This window comes from Natator depressus, chromosome 14 (genome assembly GCF_965152275.1).
Source record: "Natator depressus isolate rNatDep1 chromosome 14, rNatDep2.hap1, whole genome shotgun sequence".
Taxonomy (NCBI): Eukaryota; Metazoa; Chordata; order Testudines; family Cheloniidae; genus Natator; species Natator depressus.
In genome coordinates, this window is record NC_134247.1 from 42126364 (window position 1) to 42146594 (window position 20231).

Below are 20231 nucleotides of genomic sequence, written 5' to 3' on the forward strand. Positions count from 1 at the left end.
CATCTGAAATTATCCCACAAACACTAGCAGGAGAGGAGAGGGCAGGTAAATAGTCAAAAGACGGAAGAAAAAACCTATGTTTATTAAAAACTCATGCTTTATAGGGCAGTCTCACAATTGTTGATCTCTTGAGGTTTGCACTCGTGCAATTCTGCCCCACACTGCCTTGCAACCCCCACATCGGACCCTGTCCCTCAGAGCCCCTCTGCACTTCCTGCAGCTTCAGTGGTTCTTCACCTACCCTCTTCTCACCCCTAGTGCTGGCAAGGAGAGGGATGAGCTTCCAGGGGGTGAGAGATAGGAGGGGACAGGAGAATGGGGAGACAGGAGTCCTCCAAGGTCATGGAGACTAGGATGATGGCGGCTAAAGAAACCCATCTTTTAATTCCTGGTGGGCTATTCCCCCAGTGTCTCAGTGTCTGAGCTGGGATCCCAGAGTCTTCCTGACTATGGAGGGCAGTGAGAAATAGGCTGCACAGTCCATAGGGGGAAAACCTGACGTCTCCATCTCCATCGCTGCTTCCTCTCTATGGTTTGACAATCTATTGTCCCCCACGGAGGTGCTGGGGTCATGGAGATGAGGACATCTGAGGCTAGAGAGGCTGATTTCAGGGTCCCCGGAGGGGGGATATTTCCCCCTCCCCCGTGTTTTAGGGCCACAATCTGAGCTGGGATCTCCCCACCCGGAGCCAGGGTCGGATTCTCCTCCCAGTGAAAGAGGCGGGTGGGAAAGTGAAGATCAGTCCCTGGTTCTCAGCATCGAAAAATGTCACCTGCCCCCGTTCACAGTCCAGAGAAACCCAGATCCTGCTGGGGACCTGGCTCAGGGGCAGGGGGGTCTCAGGGGATGTAAGAGCCTGATATTGATCTCCACACCACTCCACAGCCCAGATCCCGTCCTTAGGGCTATGGCTAATCCATCCCTTCCTCCTCACAGACTCTCTGGCCACCCCCACTGCCCAGTATCGCCCACCCCCCACCTCCACCTCCCAGCAATGTCTCCCCGCGGTGAATCCCTCACAGCCCAGCACACAGGGCAAAATGTCAAATCGCTCCGGATTGTCGGGTAGATCCTCCTCTGTGAATCCCCATCTCACACTTTTCCAATCCTCCGACATGATGAGTTCGGGATGAGCCGTGTCCGGATCCAAAGTCACATTCACTGGGGAGAGACAGAATCAAAGCATTAGGAGCAGAGCTCGGCCCTGGGGGAGGCTGGGACCATTTCTAACACTTCCCAGCAGCCTGGTGCTGGATGGGACAGTCCTGGATCCCAGGGAGGGATCTCAGGAGGAAGAGGTGGCATGGGGCTTTGGGTGGAAGAGGCGGGGCAGGGCCTCAGGGGGAAGAGGCGGGGCAGGGGAGGTTAATTTTTAAGTATTACCAAATTGGCAACTGTGACGAAGTGGGACTGTTCTTAACGTTTCCTCTGAATATTGTAGGGGTGCCTCAGTTTCCCCTATGCATTTCTTAAGTCTCTAGGTGGTGGAATAAGGGAGTGTAATTGTTTCAGAGCAAAGGGCCAGGGTACATAAATGGCCGACACTCTGTCTCCTGGCAACTGATGGCCTGGGCCCTTCCCCCCTGCAAGGTGATAGCTAAAGGGTTGGAGAACAAAGGAATCAGGTGACCTCCTGGCCCCGGAAAGGGACAAAGCCCAGGGGAGGAGGGGCTGGAGAATGAGTCAGTTTGGGGCTGGCTGGGGACGAGGAGTGAAGTGCAGACGTGGTTGTCTGGCTCACTGCCCCCCAAAATGGACCTGGCTGAGGGGTCCTGTTCTCTGTACCTACAAGCTCTGTTTTAGACCATGTTCCTGTCATCTAACAAACCTCTATTTTACTGGCTGGATAAGAGTCATGTCTGACTGCGAAGTTGCGGGGCAGGACCCTCTGGCTTCCCCAGGACCCGGCCTGGGCGGACTTGCTGCAGGAAGCGCACAGAGGGGCAGAGGATGCTGAATGCTCCGAGCTCAGACCCAGGAAGGTGGAAGCTGTGTGAGCTGTTTGCCTTGAAAACAGTCTGCTCACAGAGAGGAGACCTCACCAGAGTCCTGCCTGGCTTCGTCGGGAGCCGTTCCAGAGCATCGCCCGGGGACTTCGTGACAGCAACCCTACCCTGGGTCAGAGGAAAGTGTTCAGATGCAGGTTTGTGAAAGTGCTTCTGTTCCTTGGCGTGGGCATGGACATGGACTCAGTATTAAGGTTGGTGTCAGGATTGTTCATGTGACTTGAGCTCAGGGTTGCCTTTGTATTTACAATTCTCTATTTTATTTGTGAATGGGATGTGTGGATGCGCGGCATGAGCAGTGTTAGTTTGGTTTGTAACTTTAGCTCCGGGTTCATGAAAGTGGCTGGATGGGATTTCTGTCTTCACTTGAAGACCATCTCCACCAGCAATCTCACCCCGTCTGTGCGATCCTAGGGATTCCCGTCTTCTTTTCTCCCGTTCAGACGGCAGAGTGTCTGGAGGGGGAAGGGAGAGAAGAGATGAGATGGCATGTTTTCATGTCTGAAACAACACCCCTGTAACGACCTTGGAGTTCATTAAACAACATACCAGTGCATGAGAAAGGAATAAAGCTTTTATTAAAACAACCTAGAGAGCTTCATGGGTGAACTGCTGTCAGGAGCGGAGGACGCTCCCTAAAAGTGTGGGGGGGCACTGGTGCCCAACCCGTGACCTTGCCCCCCTTCTCCCTGAGCCCCCACCCTTGCGCCGCTCCTTCTCCCCAAGGCCCCGCCCAATCTGTAACCCGATCTATAAACTATATATATATTAATTACTTAAGAATCCCCACTTATCACTTTGAGGGTTAGCAAGATCTTGTCCCAAAATCAGGCCCAGTATGATTCAAATTATTATATAGTTGGAAACCCCGATGTGCACAGTTGCAACACTCACATTATTGGAACTCCTCTATATTTACAAATAATGCTGATTAATCCATTTAGTTCAGTCACAAACCCCCCAACTCAGTAAGGGAGAGAGAGGTACTCCTGAATGTCCATCTGCACATCCATATACTCACACCGTCCCTTGCAGAACCACCTGAGATGTTAGCCATCATCTTCCTCATCACCATCACCTTCCTCAACATCACCCATGGCCATCATTCTGGCACCTCCCAAGAACTACATCTCCTTCTCCTACTGCCCGTAGGCTGCGATGCAACTTTTACAATATGTTACTCTGACACCGCTATAGTTAGTAGGGGATTTTCCCCTTTTCCTTATTTGTATTTCCTCATCTTACTAATGTCGGAGTGTCTTTTTTCTATAGAAAAAACAACGAGGAGTCCTTGTGGCACCTTAGGGACTAGCACACTTATTTGGGCATAAGCTTTCGTGGGCTTGAACCCACTTCATCAGTTGCACGGAGTGGAAAATACAGGAGCAGGTATAAATGCATGAAAAGATGGGAGTTGCCTTACCAAGTGGGAGGTCAGTCTCATGAGACAATTCAATTAACAGTAGGATACGAAGGGAGGAAAAAAATCACTTTTGTAGTTGTAATGAGAGTGGCCCATTTCAAACAGTTGACAAGAAGATGTGAGTAACAGTAGGGGGAAATTAGTATGGGGGAAAATTAAGTTTAGGTTTTGTAATGACCCAACCACTCCCAGGCTTTATTCAGGCCTAATCTGATGGTGTCCAGTCTGCAAATTAATTCCAGTTCTGCAGTTTCACGTTGGAGTCTGTTTTTGGTATATAGGTTCATATATCATAGAAGATTAGGGTTAGAAGAGACCGCAGGAGGTCATCTAGTCCAATCCCCTGCTCAAAGCAGGACCAACACCAACTAAATCATCCCAGCCAGGGCTTTATCAAGCTGGGCCTTAAAAACCTCTAAGGATGGAGATTCCACCACCTCCCTAGGTAACCCATTCCAGGGCTTCACCACCCTCCCAGTGAAATAGTTTTTCTTAATATCCAACCTAGACCTCCCCCACTGCAACTTGAGACCATTGCTCCTTGTTCTGTCACCTGCACCACTGAGAACAGCCGAGCTCCATCCCCTTTGGACTGCCCCCCTCCCTCTTTCAGGTAGTTGAAGGCTGTTATCAAATCCCGCCTCACTCTTCTCTTCTGCAGACTAAATAACCCCAGTTCCCCCAGTTTCTCCTCGTAAATCATGTGCCCCAGCCCCCTAATCATTTGTGTTGCCCTCTGCTGGATTCTCTCCAATTTGTCCACATCCTTTCTGTAGTGGGGGGCCCAAAATTGGATGCAGTACTCCAAGTGTGGCCTCACCATTGTCGAATAGAGGGGAATAATCACTTTCCTCAATCTGCTGGCAACACTCCTACTAATGCAGCCCAATATGCCATTAGCCTTCTTGGCAACAAGGGCACACTGCTGACTCATATCCAGCTTCTTGTCCACTGTAATCCCCAGATCCTTTTCTGCAGAACTGTCGCTTAGCCAGTTGGTTCCCAGCCTGTAGCAATGCAAGGGATTCTTCTGTCCTATGTGCAGGACTCCGCACTTGTCCTTGTTGAATCTCAACTTTATTTTGGCCCAATCCTCCATTTTGTCTAGGTCACTCTGGACCCTATCCCTACCCTCCAGCATATCTACCTCTCCCCACATCTTAGTGTCATCTGAAAACTTGCTGAGGGTGCAATCCAAACCATCCTCCAGATCATTAATGAAGATGTTGAACAAAGTCGGCCCCAGGACTGACCTCTGGGGCACTCCGCTTGATACCGGCTGCCAACTAGACACCGAACCGTTGATCAATACCTGTTGAGCCCGACGATCTATCCAGCTTTCTATCCACATTATAGTCCATTCATCCAATCCATACTTTTTAAACTTGCTGGAAGAATACTATGGGAGACTGTATCAAAAGCTTTGCTAAAGTCAAGATATATCACGTCCACCGCTTTCCCCATATTCACAGAGCCAGTTATCTCATCACAGAAGGCAATCAGGTTGGTCAGGCATGACTTGCCCTTGGTGAATCCATGTTGACGGTTCCTGATCACCTTCTTCTCCTCCAAGTGCTTCAAAATGGATTCCTTGAGGACCTGCTCCATGATTTTTCCAGGGATTGAGGTGAGGCTGACCAGTCTGTAGTTCCCCAGATTCTCCTTCTTCCCTTTTTTAAAGATGGGCACTATATTTACCTTTTTCCGATAATCTGGAACCTCTCCTGATTGCCACAAGTTTTCAAAGATAATGGCCAATGGCTCTGCAATCACAACAGACAACTCCCTCAACACCCTCAAATGCATAAGATCCAGCCCCATGGACTTGTGCATGTCCAGCTTTTCTAAAATGTCCTTAACCTGTTCTTTCACCACTGAGGGCTGCTCACCTCCTCCCCATACTGTGTTGCCCAGTGCAGCAGTCTGGGAGCTGACCTTGTCTGTGAAGACCGAGGCAAAAAAAACATTGAATACTTCAGCTTTTTCCATATCATCTGTCACTAGGTTGCCTCCCTGATTCAGTAAGGGTCCCACACTTTCTCTGACCTTCTTCTTGTTGCTAACATACCTGTAGAAACCGTTCTTGTTACCCTTCACATCCCTTGCTAGCTGCAACTCCAATTGCGTTTTGACCTTCCTGATTACACCTCTGCATGCTTGAGCAATATTTTTATACTTCTCCCTAGTCATCTGTCCAAGTTTCCACTTCTTGTAAGCTTCCTTTTTGTGTTTAAGCTCACCGAAGATTTCTCTGTGAAGCCAAGCTGGTCACCTGCCATGTTTGCTATTCCTTCTGCACATCGAAATGGTTTGTTCTTGTGCCCTCAATAAGGCTTCTTTAAAATACGGCCAGCTCTCCTGGACTCCTTTCCCCTTCATATTAGCCTCCCAGGGTCCATATTCTGCTGCTCTCCTTTCTTCCTTTTGTCAGGATCCTGAACTTGACCATCTCATGGTCGCTGCTGCCCAGGTTGCCACCCACTTCTACTTCTCCTATCAATTCTTTTCTGTTTGTGAGCAGCAGGTCAAGAGGAGCACAGCCCCTAGTTGGTTCCTCCAGCACTTGCACCAGGAAGTTGTCCCCAGCAGTCTCCAAAAACTTCCTGGATTGTCTGTGCATTGCTGTATTGCTCTCCCAGCAGATGTCAGCGTGATTGAAGTCCCCCATGAAAACCAGGGCCTGTGATCTGGAAACTTCTGCCAATGTCTGAAGAAATCCTCGTCTACCTCATCCTCCTGGTCTGGTGGTCTACAGCAGACGCCCACCACGACATCACCCTTATTGCTCTCGCCTCTAAACTTAACCCAAAGACTCTCAACAGGCTTTTCTCCGGTTTCATACTGGAGCTCTGAGCAATCATACTGCTCTCTTACATACAATGCACCTTTCCTCCCCTGCCTTTCTCCTCCACCTTTTCTCCCCTGCCTGTCCTTCCTGAACCCATCCATGACAGTGCTCCAGTCATGTGAGTTACACCACCAAGTCTCTGTTATTCCAATCACATAGTTCCTTGACTGTGCCAAGACTTCCAATCTTCCTGCTTGTTTCCCAGGCTTCTTGCGTTCGTGTACAGGCACTTAAGATAACTAGCCGATTGCCCATCCACAGTATGAATCAGGAGTCCTCCCCTGTTGCACCCTCCTCCTTGTGTTTTCTCCCAGTATCTCACTTCTCCACTTATGTCTGGGCTTAGGTCACAGTCCCCCGGCGAACCTAATTTAAAGCCCTCTTCACTAGGTTAGCAAGCTTGCCTGCAAAGATACTCTTCCCTCTCTTTGTTAGGGGGATCCCATCTCTTCCTAGCAATCCTTCTTCTTGGAACAACATCCCATGGTCGAGGAATCCAAAGCCCTCTCTCTGATACCCCCTGCACAACCATGCATTTACCTCCACAATTTGATGGTCCCTACCTGGGCCTTTTCCTTCAACAGGGAGGATGGAGAAGAACACGACTTCTCATCTCAAACTCCTTTATCCTTCTTCCCAGAGCCAAGTAGTCTGCAGTGACCTGCTCAAGGTCATTCTTGGCAGTATCATTGGTGCCCACGTGGAGAAGTAGGAAGGGGTAGCGGTCTGAGGGCTTGATCTGTCTCGGCAGACACTCTGTCACATCCTGAATTCTAGCTCCAGGCAAGCTGCACACTTTTCGAGTCTCTCGGTCTGGACGGCAGATGAAGGACTCCGTCCCTCTGAGAAGGGAGTCCCCGACTACCCATCTCCTCCTCTTGGGAGTGGTGGTCGTGAAACCCACATCCCTAGGACAATGCATCCCATGCCTTCTCAACTTATTATCATATATGTCAGTTCGTTGCCATGGCCCGTTAGCGATTAGGTATCTGCAAATATAGCTCATGTACCTGTTACACATGTCAGCTCTTTGCCAGGACACTTCTGCATGTTAAACCATGTACCTGTGGTCAAAACTTCCCCTTAAACACTCTATTTTCAGCTCCCCAATATTTGGGATTTTCCGTTGGCCATTTATCTGTGCAAAGGGCACAGGCCTCAAGCCTTATGCTAACTTGCTAAAGCTAACGTCTTATAGGATACAGGTCTGTAGGTTCTTTGCATTACTGCTAAATATCATGAAGGCAAGATAGCCCACTGGGCTACACACCGCCCCTACTTCCCGAGCCCCCGCCCTCGCGCTGCCCATTCTCCCTGAGGCCCCGCCCCTGCTCCGCCTCTTCTCCACAAGACCCCACCTCCACTCGCGCCTCTCTGCCCCATCGCTCGCCCTTACAGCCGGTGAAAAGCAATAGGGCCACGGCCCCCAGCTCCCCCAGTTCCGGTGCCCCTGATTGCTGTATACAGCTACGCTGTGTTCTCAACCCCAGCTTCCAGGGCACATCTCTAAATTCCTGTATTCATAATACTGTCCCCTATGAGGGAGTGTCTCTAAATTATAATTTTCCACAAACCTCTCTCTACAACCCCCACTCTGACTTGACATAACTTTGGTTTAATAGCAAGAGAGAAACAGACAGAGAGGGACAGACACACACTCAGGTCTTTAATAAAAGCTAATCCCAAACCTTCTCTTTCCTCCTGGCCTCTCAGATCAACAGAATCCACTTCTATTAACCCTCACCACACCCCAGGAGATATTAGCTGTAAGAAAGCTTGACGGCTCCATCATCCTCTCCCTCCCAACCCCAGACCCCAGCTGGTGCGTCACATTCACCTGCTGCATTTCGTCCTAATCTAGACCCAGATCCTGCAAAGACTTTAGCATGAAAGTGACTTGCCACCCTTTGACATTAATGGGAGGTTAAGAATTTGCAGGATCAGAGCCCTTTGTTGTATACGTTAGGTCTGTTTACTCAGTGTCTCTACTGAGCTCGGCACAAACGAGGTCTTCGCCCTGGATAGACTGAAATGCAAAGAATAATGGTATCCTTTTACAAATGCAGGAACTGAGGCAGGAAGAGGTTCAGCTCAATGGCCCAGATTCACCCCTGCACTGGCAAAGGGATAGAGGGGAGGCAGGTTGGGTCTTCCCTATTCAGTGGCGAATGCAAAACTTGGCACAGGGAAGTCCTGAAATCCAGCCAGATTTGCCTCCTCATGTCAGCTGAGCGACCTCTATGGGGCTTTGCCAGCTAGCAGAGTATAAGAGAAACATCTTCATCCTGACGACACCTCTTTATCCCGGTCCACCCTCTCCCTGCGCCAGCGTGCCCTCACCAACTCCACTCCATGCCCGGGCACACTCCTTGTGCCAGCAGCTGATGTGGAGAAGGAACAAGTGGCTTCTGTTCTGGAGGGATTCCCTTGGGGTGGGAGAGGGGTTTGCATCATTCCTACAGCCCCTTGGGCCCAAACCAGCTGGCACACAGGGCCGGAGCACAAGGATGGGCTGGGTCCCAATTTCGATAGTGGCCTTTAATTGAGGGTTTACATTTTGGATGCTGAACTTGAAGCACCTGGGGCCTGCTTCACATAGGGGTTGGGCACCTGCAGCTCCCACGGACTCCACCTGCAGCTGTGGAGGACAGAAGTTCTGAAGTACGTGGCCTGCAGTGCTGCAGCGGGACGAGACACTGAGGTTCCAAAAATTAGGCCATTTTGCTAAAATCTGGACCTTAATAATTTACCAAAGGTGATCGAATGACTCAACGTGAGCTATCTTGATGCTTGGGACCTTGCTGGATTTGCTCAGGTTGTCTGCTTCACTTTTCTTATTAAATGGATTCATAATTTAATTATGAACCAGCCGGTCAGAGCCCATCTTCTCCCACAGTCTCTAGACTCATCCCACTTTACCCTCCTTGATCCCATCTTGGTACCTTTGAACTTCTTCAGAGTTTCCGTTAGAGCAATATTATTCTGAGACAACTCTCCGAGTCTCTTTTCCAGCTCCAAAGACTTCTCCGCTGGCTGCTGGAACTTCCCCTTCTCACACCTGGAGAGAAAATTTCACATTCTTGTATTTCATTTAGTGACACACCATAATTTGTTGTTAGCGAAACAGTCCTCAAGCAGTAAAGACTCTTGATGATCGCGGACCCGAGCGGGATTGTATCCTGTGCCCTAGTGGTGAGAGGCCCGTATTCCATCCCCAGAACCCTGGGGCAGCCAGTCCCCCAGGGATGGGACATCTCTAGGAAACACTTTAGGTTCAGAATCTTTCCCGCAGGATGGATAATTCCAGAGCGTCGTGTCAAAGGCTGAGAACCTCCAGATGTTAAATTCAACCGAGATTTGTAGCTGACTGTGACCCAGCCCCACGTGCTGTGCTGTGGTGCCCTGGGGAGATGGGGTTTGAACATAGCAGCCAAGTCCTTTCCCGGTGCTGTAAAGCAGCGAGGAGCCATGTACCTGCTCAAGGTGCTTCTGAGGTCCTAGAGGGACGATAAAGAAAAGGAAGCTCAGTCCCACATGTCGAGGGCCCCTCCTGCTCTGGAGGGGGCTCGCTCTGAATTCAGCACAGTGCAGATGGGGACCTAAGACCGGTTTATTCATAAATATTTTTTCCCAAGTGCAGAGCCGCCAACTCCATGGGTGCTCTGGGGCTGGAGCACCCATGAAAAATAAAATCGTGGGTGTTCAGCACCCACCAGGGAATTTCTCCCCCTCCCCCCAGCGCCTCCCGCCCCCGGGCGGCCCCGCCAATCAATTCCTCCCCCTCCCAGGGCCTCCCTCCCTCCGCGCAGCAGCTGTTCAGCGGCGTGCAGGAGGCACCGGGGGCAAGGGGGGAGCATGCTCGGGGGAGGGGGCGGGGCCTGGGGCACAGCAGGGGGTCGAGCGCCCCCCGGTGGAATGAGGAAGCTGGCGTCTGTGCCCAAGCTGGTTTTTGCGGTTATCTGTGGAAAACGAAAGCCACAGAGATGGTATTGGGAGCGTGAATGTGCAGGAGCGTTCTCACGGGAAGGGCCCTTTCTTTCGCTCTCTCTCTCTCTCATGCCCAACTCTCTAACTCTTCGTGCTCCTCTCACGGTCATGAACGAGCGTGGAGAGTCTGTGACCAGACCAGGGCACTCTGCTGTTTATAAAGCTCAGGTCTTTCGCTCAAGGAAGAGAAACAATATCTCCTCCTCCCACCCTCACTCCCATAGCCCCAGTAACTTTGTTCCCCCACCCTCATCTTCCCCCACCTCCCTAGTCCTGCCTGTCTTAGGCACCAACTCCGTGGGTGCTTCGGGGCTCAAGCACCCATAGAAAAAACAAAAGAAGGTGGGTGCTCAGCTCCCACCGGCCCCAGCTGGTCAGCAGTGCTGCCAATCAGCTGTTTGGCAGCTAGGGGAGGGTGGAGAGCAGCAAGCGGGGGCCTCGGGGGGGAGGGGATGGAGCAGGAAGAGGCGGAGCGAGGGCGGGGCCTCGGGGCAGAGCGGGAGTGGAGCACCCCCCTGGGAAAAATAAAAGTCAGCCCCGATGCTGCCCATTCCTGCAGACACAGCCCAGAGCTCTCCTGTATCCCAGCCTGCTGCCCTGCAGAATCCAGAGACCAAGGAGGGGCAGGAATTGCCAGGTGTGACACGTGGGGATAGAATGAGGAGCAAGGGGAAGAAACTACGAAAGGGAAAGTTGTGGCTGAATATCAGGGCGAAATTCCTGACTCTGAGAAGTATCTGGCTAGTGAATCATCTCTCAAGGGGAAAAACGGTGGAAGCCACAACCCCTGGGAGTTTTGAACTTTGGCTACACAAAACCAAAGAAAGTGAGTTGGTGGGAGCAACCCTGCTCTGGCCCCAGGGCCATGGAGTGTCTGAGCGAAAGGGGCATTTCCATCTCAAACATCTAGGAGTCTGTGACTCTCCAAAGGACAATCATAATTCCCATCCCAGGAATGCACCAACTGACTTACTGACTCCTGGACTCGGTTGCCATGACATCTGTGCAGGGATCTAAGGGGGTCCCTAACTCAGTCTCACCTGCAGGAATTTGCTGGCCGGCTGCCGGCACGTCTCCTCCATCTCGCCGATCAGCTCGCTGAGACGGGGTATCTCCTTGGACTCTCTGGTGGTGTTTTCATCCTGGCTCTTCCTAATCTCCTTGTCCAACTTTTCCAACTGGGCCAACGGGAGTCGCTCTTGGTCCTCCAGAAACTGGTGCAGCTGTGTGAATACAGATACAATCTTCTGGCTCTCGGCTTCCGTTTTCGCCTGTAAGGGACATGGAGGGAAAGGGCAGGTTGGGGATATGCGGCGAGTCACGGGCCGTTTCACAGTAGATCCCTTGCTGGAGGGTCAGGGATTCTCACCAGCGCAGCACATGCTGCCTGCCTGTGATAGGCCAAGTGACCTGAGAGGAAGCATCACCTTGACTATTAGCCCTGTGATGTACGTTCAAATTATCCCTAGAAAGGATCTGTCTTCATAAATAAACATTCTCCTGCCTTCACCATTTGCCTGCCTTATCGCCATTAAACCAGAACAGAGTTTACTTGACACAGAGGAATAACTAACTAATCATCGCGGAAAGGGGAAAGTTACCCACTGTCGCTTTCCCATCACTCAGAGCAAGGAGAACATTGACAATGCCCCCGGGAATATCTGCTAGCGATTAACAAATGCACCTACCAGCAGTTCCAGGAGTCTCTTTTCCTCCCTCAGTTTAACGGCCGGGATCTCATCTCTCTCTTTCATCAAGCTCTGCAAATGGAGCTGAATTTGATCCTAAACAAAAGAACAGTGACTTTTGATTTTTCTCTTTTCCCAGGGTTATTTTCCCCCATGTGTTTTCCAGGACGTCACATCGGTAACAAAGCTCGATCTCAGGAATACCTGGCTCAGGCCACTTCAAATGTGGCCCACTAACACCAGCCTGGAATCCCAGGAGGGACGGGAATTTTCAAGACAACAGGAATAAGAGCGAGGATTTCAGAGCAGTTAGAAAAATTGGCTTTCAAACAGTAAACTAGTTTCAACCTTAACTGTAGCGGTGCTGCCAACCCACCATAATTCAGGTCCCCAGCAGCAGAATTGCTGTCTCTTTCTCTTCTGTCTGAACCTCCTTTCTGGCTGCATCTAGGCTGCAGCAGGCTCATCCGCTCCATCTCTGGTCTGACGGGAACCATACAGCCACCATCGTCAATTCCCTTTAAGGAGACAGCGCCTCTTCTGGATACCTCAGCACAGTGCTAGAGCAGCTTCAGTGCCAGCCCAGAGGGAGTAGCTCTGTAAGGCAGGACTATTGATGGAGCTGGCTTCTGGGAGAGGAAATCCGGGAAACTGAGAGAACCTGTTGCTCTGAAAGAGGCTCAGAGAAACTTCAGCGCCCCTGGGGGAAAGCATAGGCGCTGACTCCGTGGGGGCTCTGGGGCTGGGGCACCCACAGAAAAAAAAAAAGTGGGTGCTCAGCACTCACCAGTGGGCCCCGCGGATCAGCGCCTCCCCTTCCCCCTCAGCGCCTCCCACCCGCCGGGGGCCATGCCGATCAGCTCCTCCCCCTCCCTGCCAATGCCTCCCACCCGCCGCAATCAGCTGTATATTGGCGTGAAGGAGGCGCTGGGGGAAGAGCGGGAGGAGCAGGGGCAGGAAGAGGCGGAGGGAGGGGGTAGGAAGAGGCAGAGCGGGGGTGGGGCCTGGGACAGAGCAGGGGTCAAGCCCCCGCCCAGGATCTGAGTAAGTCGGCGCCTATGGGGGAAAAGATAGATTTAGTCTGAAAAGGAAAGGATTGAATTAACGGACGTCAGAGTGTTTCCTACCTTGTATTTCTGAGCAGCGTCCTCCATGAGCAGCACCCTGTGAGATCTGTGCTGTGGGGATCTCCAACAAGCCACACACACGGCTTCCCGGTCCTCCTCGCAGAACAGGTTGAGTTTCTCCTGGTGTGTCTCGCACAGATTCTCTTTGCTAGGATTTAATTCCAGTTGTCTAATTTTCCCTACTATATTCCCCAGCTGCCAGTTGGGCCGGAGGTTCCCTTTCTGGATCCGGTCTCTGCAGACGGGACACTCCAAGGGGCCATATCCTTCCCATTTGTCACAGTAGGTACTGATGCAGCCCTGGCAGAAGTTGTGCCCACAGTCCATGGTCACGGGGTCCGTTAGATACTCCAGGCAGATGGGACACATGGTTTCCTCTTGGATTCCCTGTACAGGAGCCGCTGAGGCCATGGCTGTTGGGATCACCAATGTTTTTTCTGGCCTCTTCCTTTATGCTGCATGTGATGGGAGAAAAAGCTCAGTGAGAACCACATGGGGGAAAGGTGGGGGCATGACAGGGAGAAGAGGAGGGAAAGCTGGTTGGGATTGGAGAAGAGAATGGGCAAGGCCTGTTTTGCACTCGCTCTGGAGAGTTGGGTGTCTCTCCATAACGGGGGCTGTAAGTATCTCTCCGTCACGAGCTCCTCTTCCTTCCTTCTGCACCAATGTGTGCCCACACCGGCCCTCTCCACTTGCTAAACCCAGACCGATCTAAGCCCCCCTCCTTTGAGTGCGCAAAAGCGGCCCCCTCAATGAAACTGACCCAGCAAATAACCCAGTGCACAGCTTGCTAGAGCCTGTCCCAGCTCTAGTAGAAGGAGAGAGCCTGAAACATGGGGCCTGGTACAAGGCCTGAGGCCTGAACTAAAGTGAGCAAAAAAGTCAAGCTCTGCTGATATAAAGCAAAGTTAGCAAGAGAACATAAGAACGGCCATACTGGGTCACACCAATGGTCCATCTAGCCCAGAACCCTGTCTTCGGAAGACAGGATACTGGGCTAGATGGACCTTTGGTTTGACCCAGTCTGGCCGCTCTTGTGTTCTTCCGACAGTGGCCAATGCCAGATGCCCCAGAGGGAATGAACAGAACAGGGAATCATCAAGTGATCCATCCTCTGTCGCCCATTCCCAGCTTCTGGCAAACAGAGGCTAGGGACACCATCCCTGCCCATCTTGGCTAATAGCCATCGATGGACCTATCCTGCATGAATTTATCTAGTTCTTTTTTGAACCCTGTTACAGTCTTGGCCTTCACAACATCCTCTGGCAAAGAGTTCCACAGGTTGGCTGTGCATTGTGGGAAGAAATACTTCCTTTGGTTTGTTTTAAACCTGCTGCCTATTCATGTCATTGGGCGACCCCTAGTTCATGTGTTAGGAGAAGGCATAAATAACACTTCCTTATCCACACCAGTCATGATTTTATAGACCTGCATCACATCCCCGCTTAGTCGTCTCTTCCCCAAGCTGAAACATCCCAGTCTTATTCATCTCTCAGGCTTTGAGCAACAATCAGGTACATGAAGTTGGCAAAAAAACACAGGCACTCCCAAGAAATACTAGGTGCAGGGTATTCATGTATGCACATTCCAAAAAGATGCAAGTACCCCGACATAAAGGGGTGGCATAAACACAATGCTGGGAAATGGAACAGGAACACACCAAGCCCAAGTGAAACAAAGATGGGAGGACAGGACAAGATGAGGGATGAAAATGTTTTGTTCGAACCAGCAGGTACAAGGTATAGGGTAGTAACGAACCACGTCAGGGGGCAATACGTAACTTGGGTCGCAGAGGGGGTGTCTTTGTCTACTGGGGGGGGGGTGGCAAGTGCCCCCGCTCATTCAGCTGAGTCCATTGTCACGGGCATACAGGTCTTAGCGTCTCCGTAGAGTTTGCTGGGCACGAGGACCATGCTTCGTTAACAATAAACCTGGCCAAGTGCCTTCGCCACCGAACTGAGTGGTGTACCGGCTCTCCGGCCGGAACCGGTGCAGCATGCAGAGAGAACACACCCGCTGCCAACAACTGACAACACCAGCTGCCTGGACACCACGGGCTGAATTCACCCCGTGTCTGAGCTGAGCTTCCTGCCCTCTTTGTGCCTATTCTGTGCTGGGGCTGCCAGGGTGTTTAGCCTGAATGCTGCATTTCACTCCTATCACAAGAGTGATCAATTAAGGTGAGCTATTATCAGCAGGAGAAAAAAAAAAACCTTTTGTAGTGATAATCAGGATAACACACTCTTGTTATAGTGTGCATGGCAACACCCATTTTTTCATGGTCTCTGTGTGTACATATATCTTCCTACTGTATTTTCCACTGCATGCATCTGATGAAGTGGGTTTTAGCCCACGAAAGCTTATGCTCAAATAAATTTGTTAGTCTCTAAGGTGCCACAAGGACTCCTCGTTCTTTTTGCTGATACAGACTAACACGGCTACCACTCTGAAACCTGTATAATGCTGTGATTCTTGGTGTAAAAGACCATCTAGCCCAAAGGCAGGCTCACCTGGGTGGCGAGACAGATCAGAGTACCCACGAGGCCTGTCTGTGACTCCATAGTTAGGCTGTGATAGCACCTGAGGAGTTTACACTTCATTACTGGCGGGTGAAATCTACGTACAGAACACATGACCAGTGTGGGGTTTGTGCCCTGGTTCCTAACAGCCTGCCCTGAGGTTGGTACTCACTCTCCTGAGTCACTGCAGACAGCTTGACACTGCTAACCTCACTCGGTGAGTAAGTTTTCACGGTAGGAGGTCTGTAGGTGCTTCTGTTTCACCCTTGGAATATACACGGCTGCTTCCCTCTAGCCCTGCAGATGCTTATCTCCACCTAAGCCCCAGAGTGAAACAGGAACTGGGGGAAGATAGGTGGAGGAACACCTATCACGCATCTTGGGCCGCCCCGATAAGTGTCCTCAGAGGCCATGTAGCACTACACAAAATGGCCAGGATGGAGGAGGACGCCTTTATAAACTTTCAGGAAACTTTCCAGCCTGATGAGGAGAAGGGATTTGAACAGGGGTCTTAGGGGAGTGCCCAAAGCACTGGACTAGAGCGTGATTCTCACTCTGGCTCTGGCCCAACCCATATTCATTTTTCAATTAAAATGGAACAGGGGCCACAAAGTGAATTCTATTTTGTGGATCTGGGCCTTAGAAACAAGGGCTGTTAAGCAGGATGCAAGGCTCTCCCTTCACTACAGCAGAGCTCCCACCCTGTAGTTAAGGTAGAATAAAAGACATAATTTAAATGTACGGGCTGCCACAACAAATGTAGAGCTCACTTAATAGAGAAAAATAATGCTCTGTGCAAACGTTGATTTATCACAATTAACTTGTCCTTACTAGAGTCAGATTTTAAAAACGACATACACAGATGTTTAAAGTTTCAAGGGGGATTTTGTTAAATCGGAGACTAGACCGGAGGGAATATATTTACACAAAGTATTTTTTTAAGCTTTTATAGAGCGGCATTAATATTTTGCATTACGCGAGTGCAGTCCACCCGTGGAAAGTAACTTACCAACATGGGTGAATGAAACCGCACAACAATGCTCAGATAAAAAGATTTAATAAATTTAATAAATAATAAATAATAAATCTTTAATAAGATTTAATAAAAAGATATAATAAATCTTTTGTTTTAAACCTGCTGCCTATTCATTTCATTTGGTGACCCCTAGTTCTTGTATTCTGAGAAGTAATAAACAACACTTCCTTATCTACTTTCTCTACACCAGTCATGATTTTATAGACCTCAATCATATCCCCCCTTAGCCGTCTCTTTTCCAAGCTGCAAAGTCCCAGTCTTATTAATCTCTCCTCATACGGAAGCCGTTCCATACCCCTAATCATTTTTGTTGCCCTTTTCTGAACCTTTTCCAATATGCCAGATCTACCCAAAATACCAGTCGGCTAGTTTTTCTGTGGGTTTACAATGCTCTTTTAAAAATGCACGCCAACCAAAAAAATGAGACCATTACATCAGAATTTCAACAAGTGCCCAATTTCAAACACCACCCACAAAACTGCACCTAAAATGTGAAGGGCATTAAAAAATGCATGTGAAGTTTCTCACTGAAAGGACCTGTACTTAGAAAGCAAAGAGGAACTTTCGCCTTCATTTACTACATTTCAGAACTCAACCCTCGTGATGGAGCCAGGACCAACAGTTCCAGAAAAATAAACGAGAGTTTTAAGAGTAAGTGGGACAAACACCTGTCAGGGACGGTCTGAGAATGCTTGGTCCTGCCTTGAGCGCAGGGGACTGGACTAGATGACCTCTCGAGGTCCCTTCCAGCCCTATGAGTCTAAGGTTAAAAGTACATAATGGACTCTAATGAATCCTTGTAATCTCCCAGAGAGGGGCACGAATATTAATCATCCGTTAGCAAGAGTGATACAAAGATGCCGAGTGAGCATCTCAAGTAAATGGGCAAACTTAGGGGAGGTGAAATTAACTTCCACTGTGTGGCCAGGGCCTAGGACCCCAGTGCAGCTCCCCCTGTAGCAACTTCTTCCTCAGACTCTGGACTACAGTTAATGGCTGAAGCCCTCACACAATGGTTGGTGCTACTGGAGACCCCTACCACTGTCAGGGCTATCCTTACCCATATGCAAACTACGCAGCTGCGTAGGGCACCAGGAAATTTGGGGCACCAAATTGCCCCACATTTCCTGGTGCCCTATGCAGCTGCGTGCTGCATCCCCCTCCAGCGGCCAGCCCGATCCCCTGGACGGCTGAGCCGGCCACTCGTGGGCTGCGCACAGCAGGGCCCAGGAAAGCTGCCCCCGCCCCTGGCCCACCCCTTCCCTTCAGCCCCCACCCCTGCTCCGCCCCACCTCTTCCCACCCCTGCTCTGCCCCAGCCCTGCCCCTACACCGCCCCTTGCCCCCCAAACCCCGTCCCCTGAGCTATGCGTCCCAGGGGACTGCAGCAGGGGTCAGCCCGCCTTGCACTCACCGCGCAGCGGGAAGTGGAGTGACCCAGCCCCAGCCCACTACACTACACCTGCTCCCAGCCGTGCCACCGGTGAGTGCTGGGGGGAGGTTCCCCCCCTTCCTCCCAAGCCGGGGGAGCAGAGCGGAGCAGGCTGGGGCTGGGTCGCTCTACTTCCCGCTGCCCCGTGAATGCGGGGGTGGGCCCGACCCCTGCTGCCTTCCTGCACTAGCTGCTCCTCTCTTCCAAAGCCCTTGGGCGCAGCCCCCCCTGCGGAGGCCTGGGACGTCCCCCACCCCCTGCAGAGGCCTGGGATGCACCCCCATCCGAGGTCTGGGGCTGGCCCCCCCACAGGGGGGGGCTGCGTAAGACACCACAATGTCTAGGGACGGCCCTGACCACCGTGCTAGGGGGTGGGGAGCAGAGTTCCCGCAGCAGAGCCTCCTCCCCTCCCTGAAGCCCCACATCTGGGCCCTCAGTTTTGTGGAGGACTTAGTACGGGTTCTCCACATGATGCCTAGATTCTCACCCAGGGTACGAACAAGAACTCCGGAGATCCCAGTGCCCTGGCATCAGCGCTCGGGCCTGACACGCACACACAGGAAAGACTCACAAACTGAAAGATGGCTCGAAGGATTAAAAAAAAGAAAGAAAAAAATTCTTGCTCCCACCTCATGTGTCTGGGAGAAACGTCTCAGCGGTTCCAGGATCCTCGGGGCATTCCCAGCTTCAAGAGACAATGAATCAAGGGGATTTGTGTTTAATCACACAGTTTGAATTTCATGGCATATTATGAACTGTTTCAGCTGAATGCCCCGTTTAAATCCAGTGCTTTTTTGATGGGTAGTTGGAACTCCCCTCTATTGCAGTGAGTGGGGCCAAATGCTACAGTGGGAAGGGGAGGAAATATTCAGGAATCACATGCTAGTGTCAGGAAAAGGAAAACTCCTTTTATGGCGCGGGGGGACGGGGACTTACTGTAACACTGCAGGGGATTGATTTGAAATCATCAGCCCTCACCCAGATCAGGTTTGAGTGGAGTCCGAGATGGGTTTTTACTGACTCTTTGACAAACTGTCTCAGGCAAGAAAAGGGAAACAATCAAGGGCAGCAGAAAGGCTAGGTGGAAAAGGCCTCGTGGCTAAGTTTTGGGGTGACTTTACCCAGGATTACTTTGCAGTCCAATGTTTCCTTGTGGAGCAGGGTTCACCCTCACCTGAGCCCCTTGGGAGTTTCTCGCCCCCTTAACTCCGGATTTCTGCAGTGTAGAGCATTACTTACCAGCGCAATACTGATCAGTGTGACAAACTCTTCCTGCTTTCCCCAGCTGGCAACTTTGCTGGCTGTTACTGAGCATGCTGGAGTGATCTGAACATGCTCAGTGAGATCTGCTGAAGCAGCCACCAGGAGTTCCCTGCCCTCACACTCTGCTCCCTGCTATAAAGGGAGAGGCGGGAGGCAGGCTGGGTCATGTCAGAGTGGGAGGCCAGGGAAGGAGAGGGGTTAAGTGCTTTAAGAAAGTGGTCACCAATGAAACTTTTTTTCCTCCTCTCCCTGGCCAGATCATCTCAGCACTCCCTGCCCGGGGCCGTGGTTCAGTACTGCCAACTTTCAAGAGTTCAAAAATCACGGGGATTGGCCCCAAAATCACGCTGTTTAAAAAATAAATTATATTGTATTTTTTAGGCCAGTCTCTTGATGTTTCAACTCCCCCGGCCCATCCCCGGGGTGTGCGCACGTGACAATTAGCATGGCCCATTCTCCCACCTGTACTGGATACGGTGATTTTTGGCCCCTGCTGCAGAAGCTCTCATCCCCAAGTCTGCCCTGCCCAGCAATTAATCCTGTCCCCCAAACCCCCATCAGTTCTGTCCCCACCATTCAGCCTCCATTTCAGTTCCTCAGCCCCATCATCACCACCCCACCAGTTCGGCCCCCCCCACTCCATCGCCCCCTGACCGCCCTTAGTTCACCCCCCAGCACCGCCCCATCTGCTCAGAACCCTCCATCCATACAGTCCCTCCACTCCATCAGCCCCCCCCCCCTCACTTCAGCTGTCCCCAGCCTCACCTCTGCTCCTTAAGGTTCTTCACCCTCCCCAGGCCTGATGGGGGGGCTGGAGTGGGGTCCCTTCTTCCACTTCCTAGGATGGCAGGGGAGCAGCTGCCCCAGGGCTGACAGCGGGAGGCCTCTCCATGCCCCGGGCA

General features: G+C 51.2%; 1 protein-coding gene across 1 annotated transcript; it reads right to left on the reverse strand.

The window, feature by feature from the left end:
- Positions 1–98: 98 nt before the first annotated feature.
- LOC141998471 (zinc finger protein RFP-like) lies at positions 99–19354 on the reverse strand. Its single transcript, XM_074971322.1, has 9 exons — positions 19306–19354; positions 18696–18751; positions 13081–13535; positions 11954–12049; positions 11306–11536; positions 9753–9775; positions 9221–9336; positions 2403–2462; positions 99–1162 (listed from the first exon to the last, which is right to left on the reverse strand). The coding sequence occupies exons 3-9, from the start codon at positions 13489–13491 to the stop codon at positions 651–653; spliced, it is 1449 nt and encodes a 482-aa protein (XP_074827423.1). The 5' UTR covers positions 13492–13535; positions 18696–18751; positions 19306–19354; the 3' UTR covers positions 99–650.
- Positions 19355–20231: the final 877 nt, after the last annotated feature.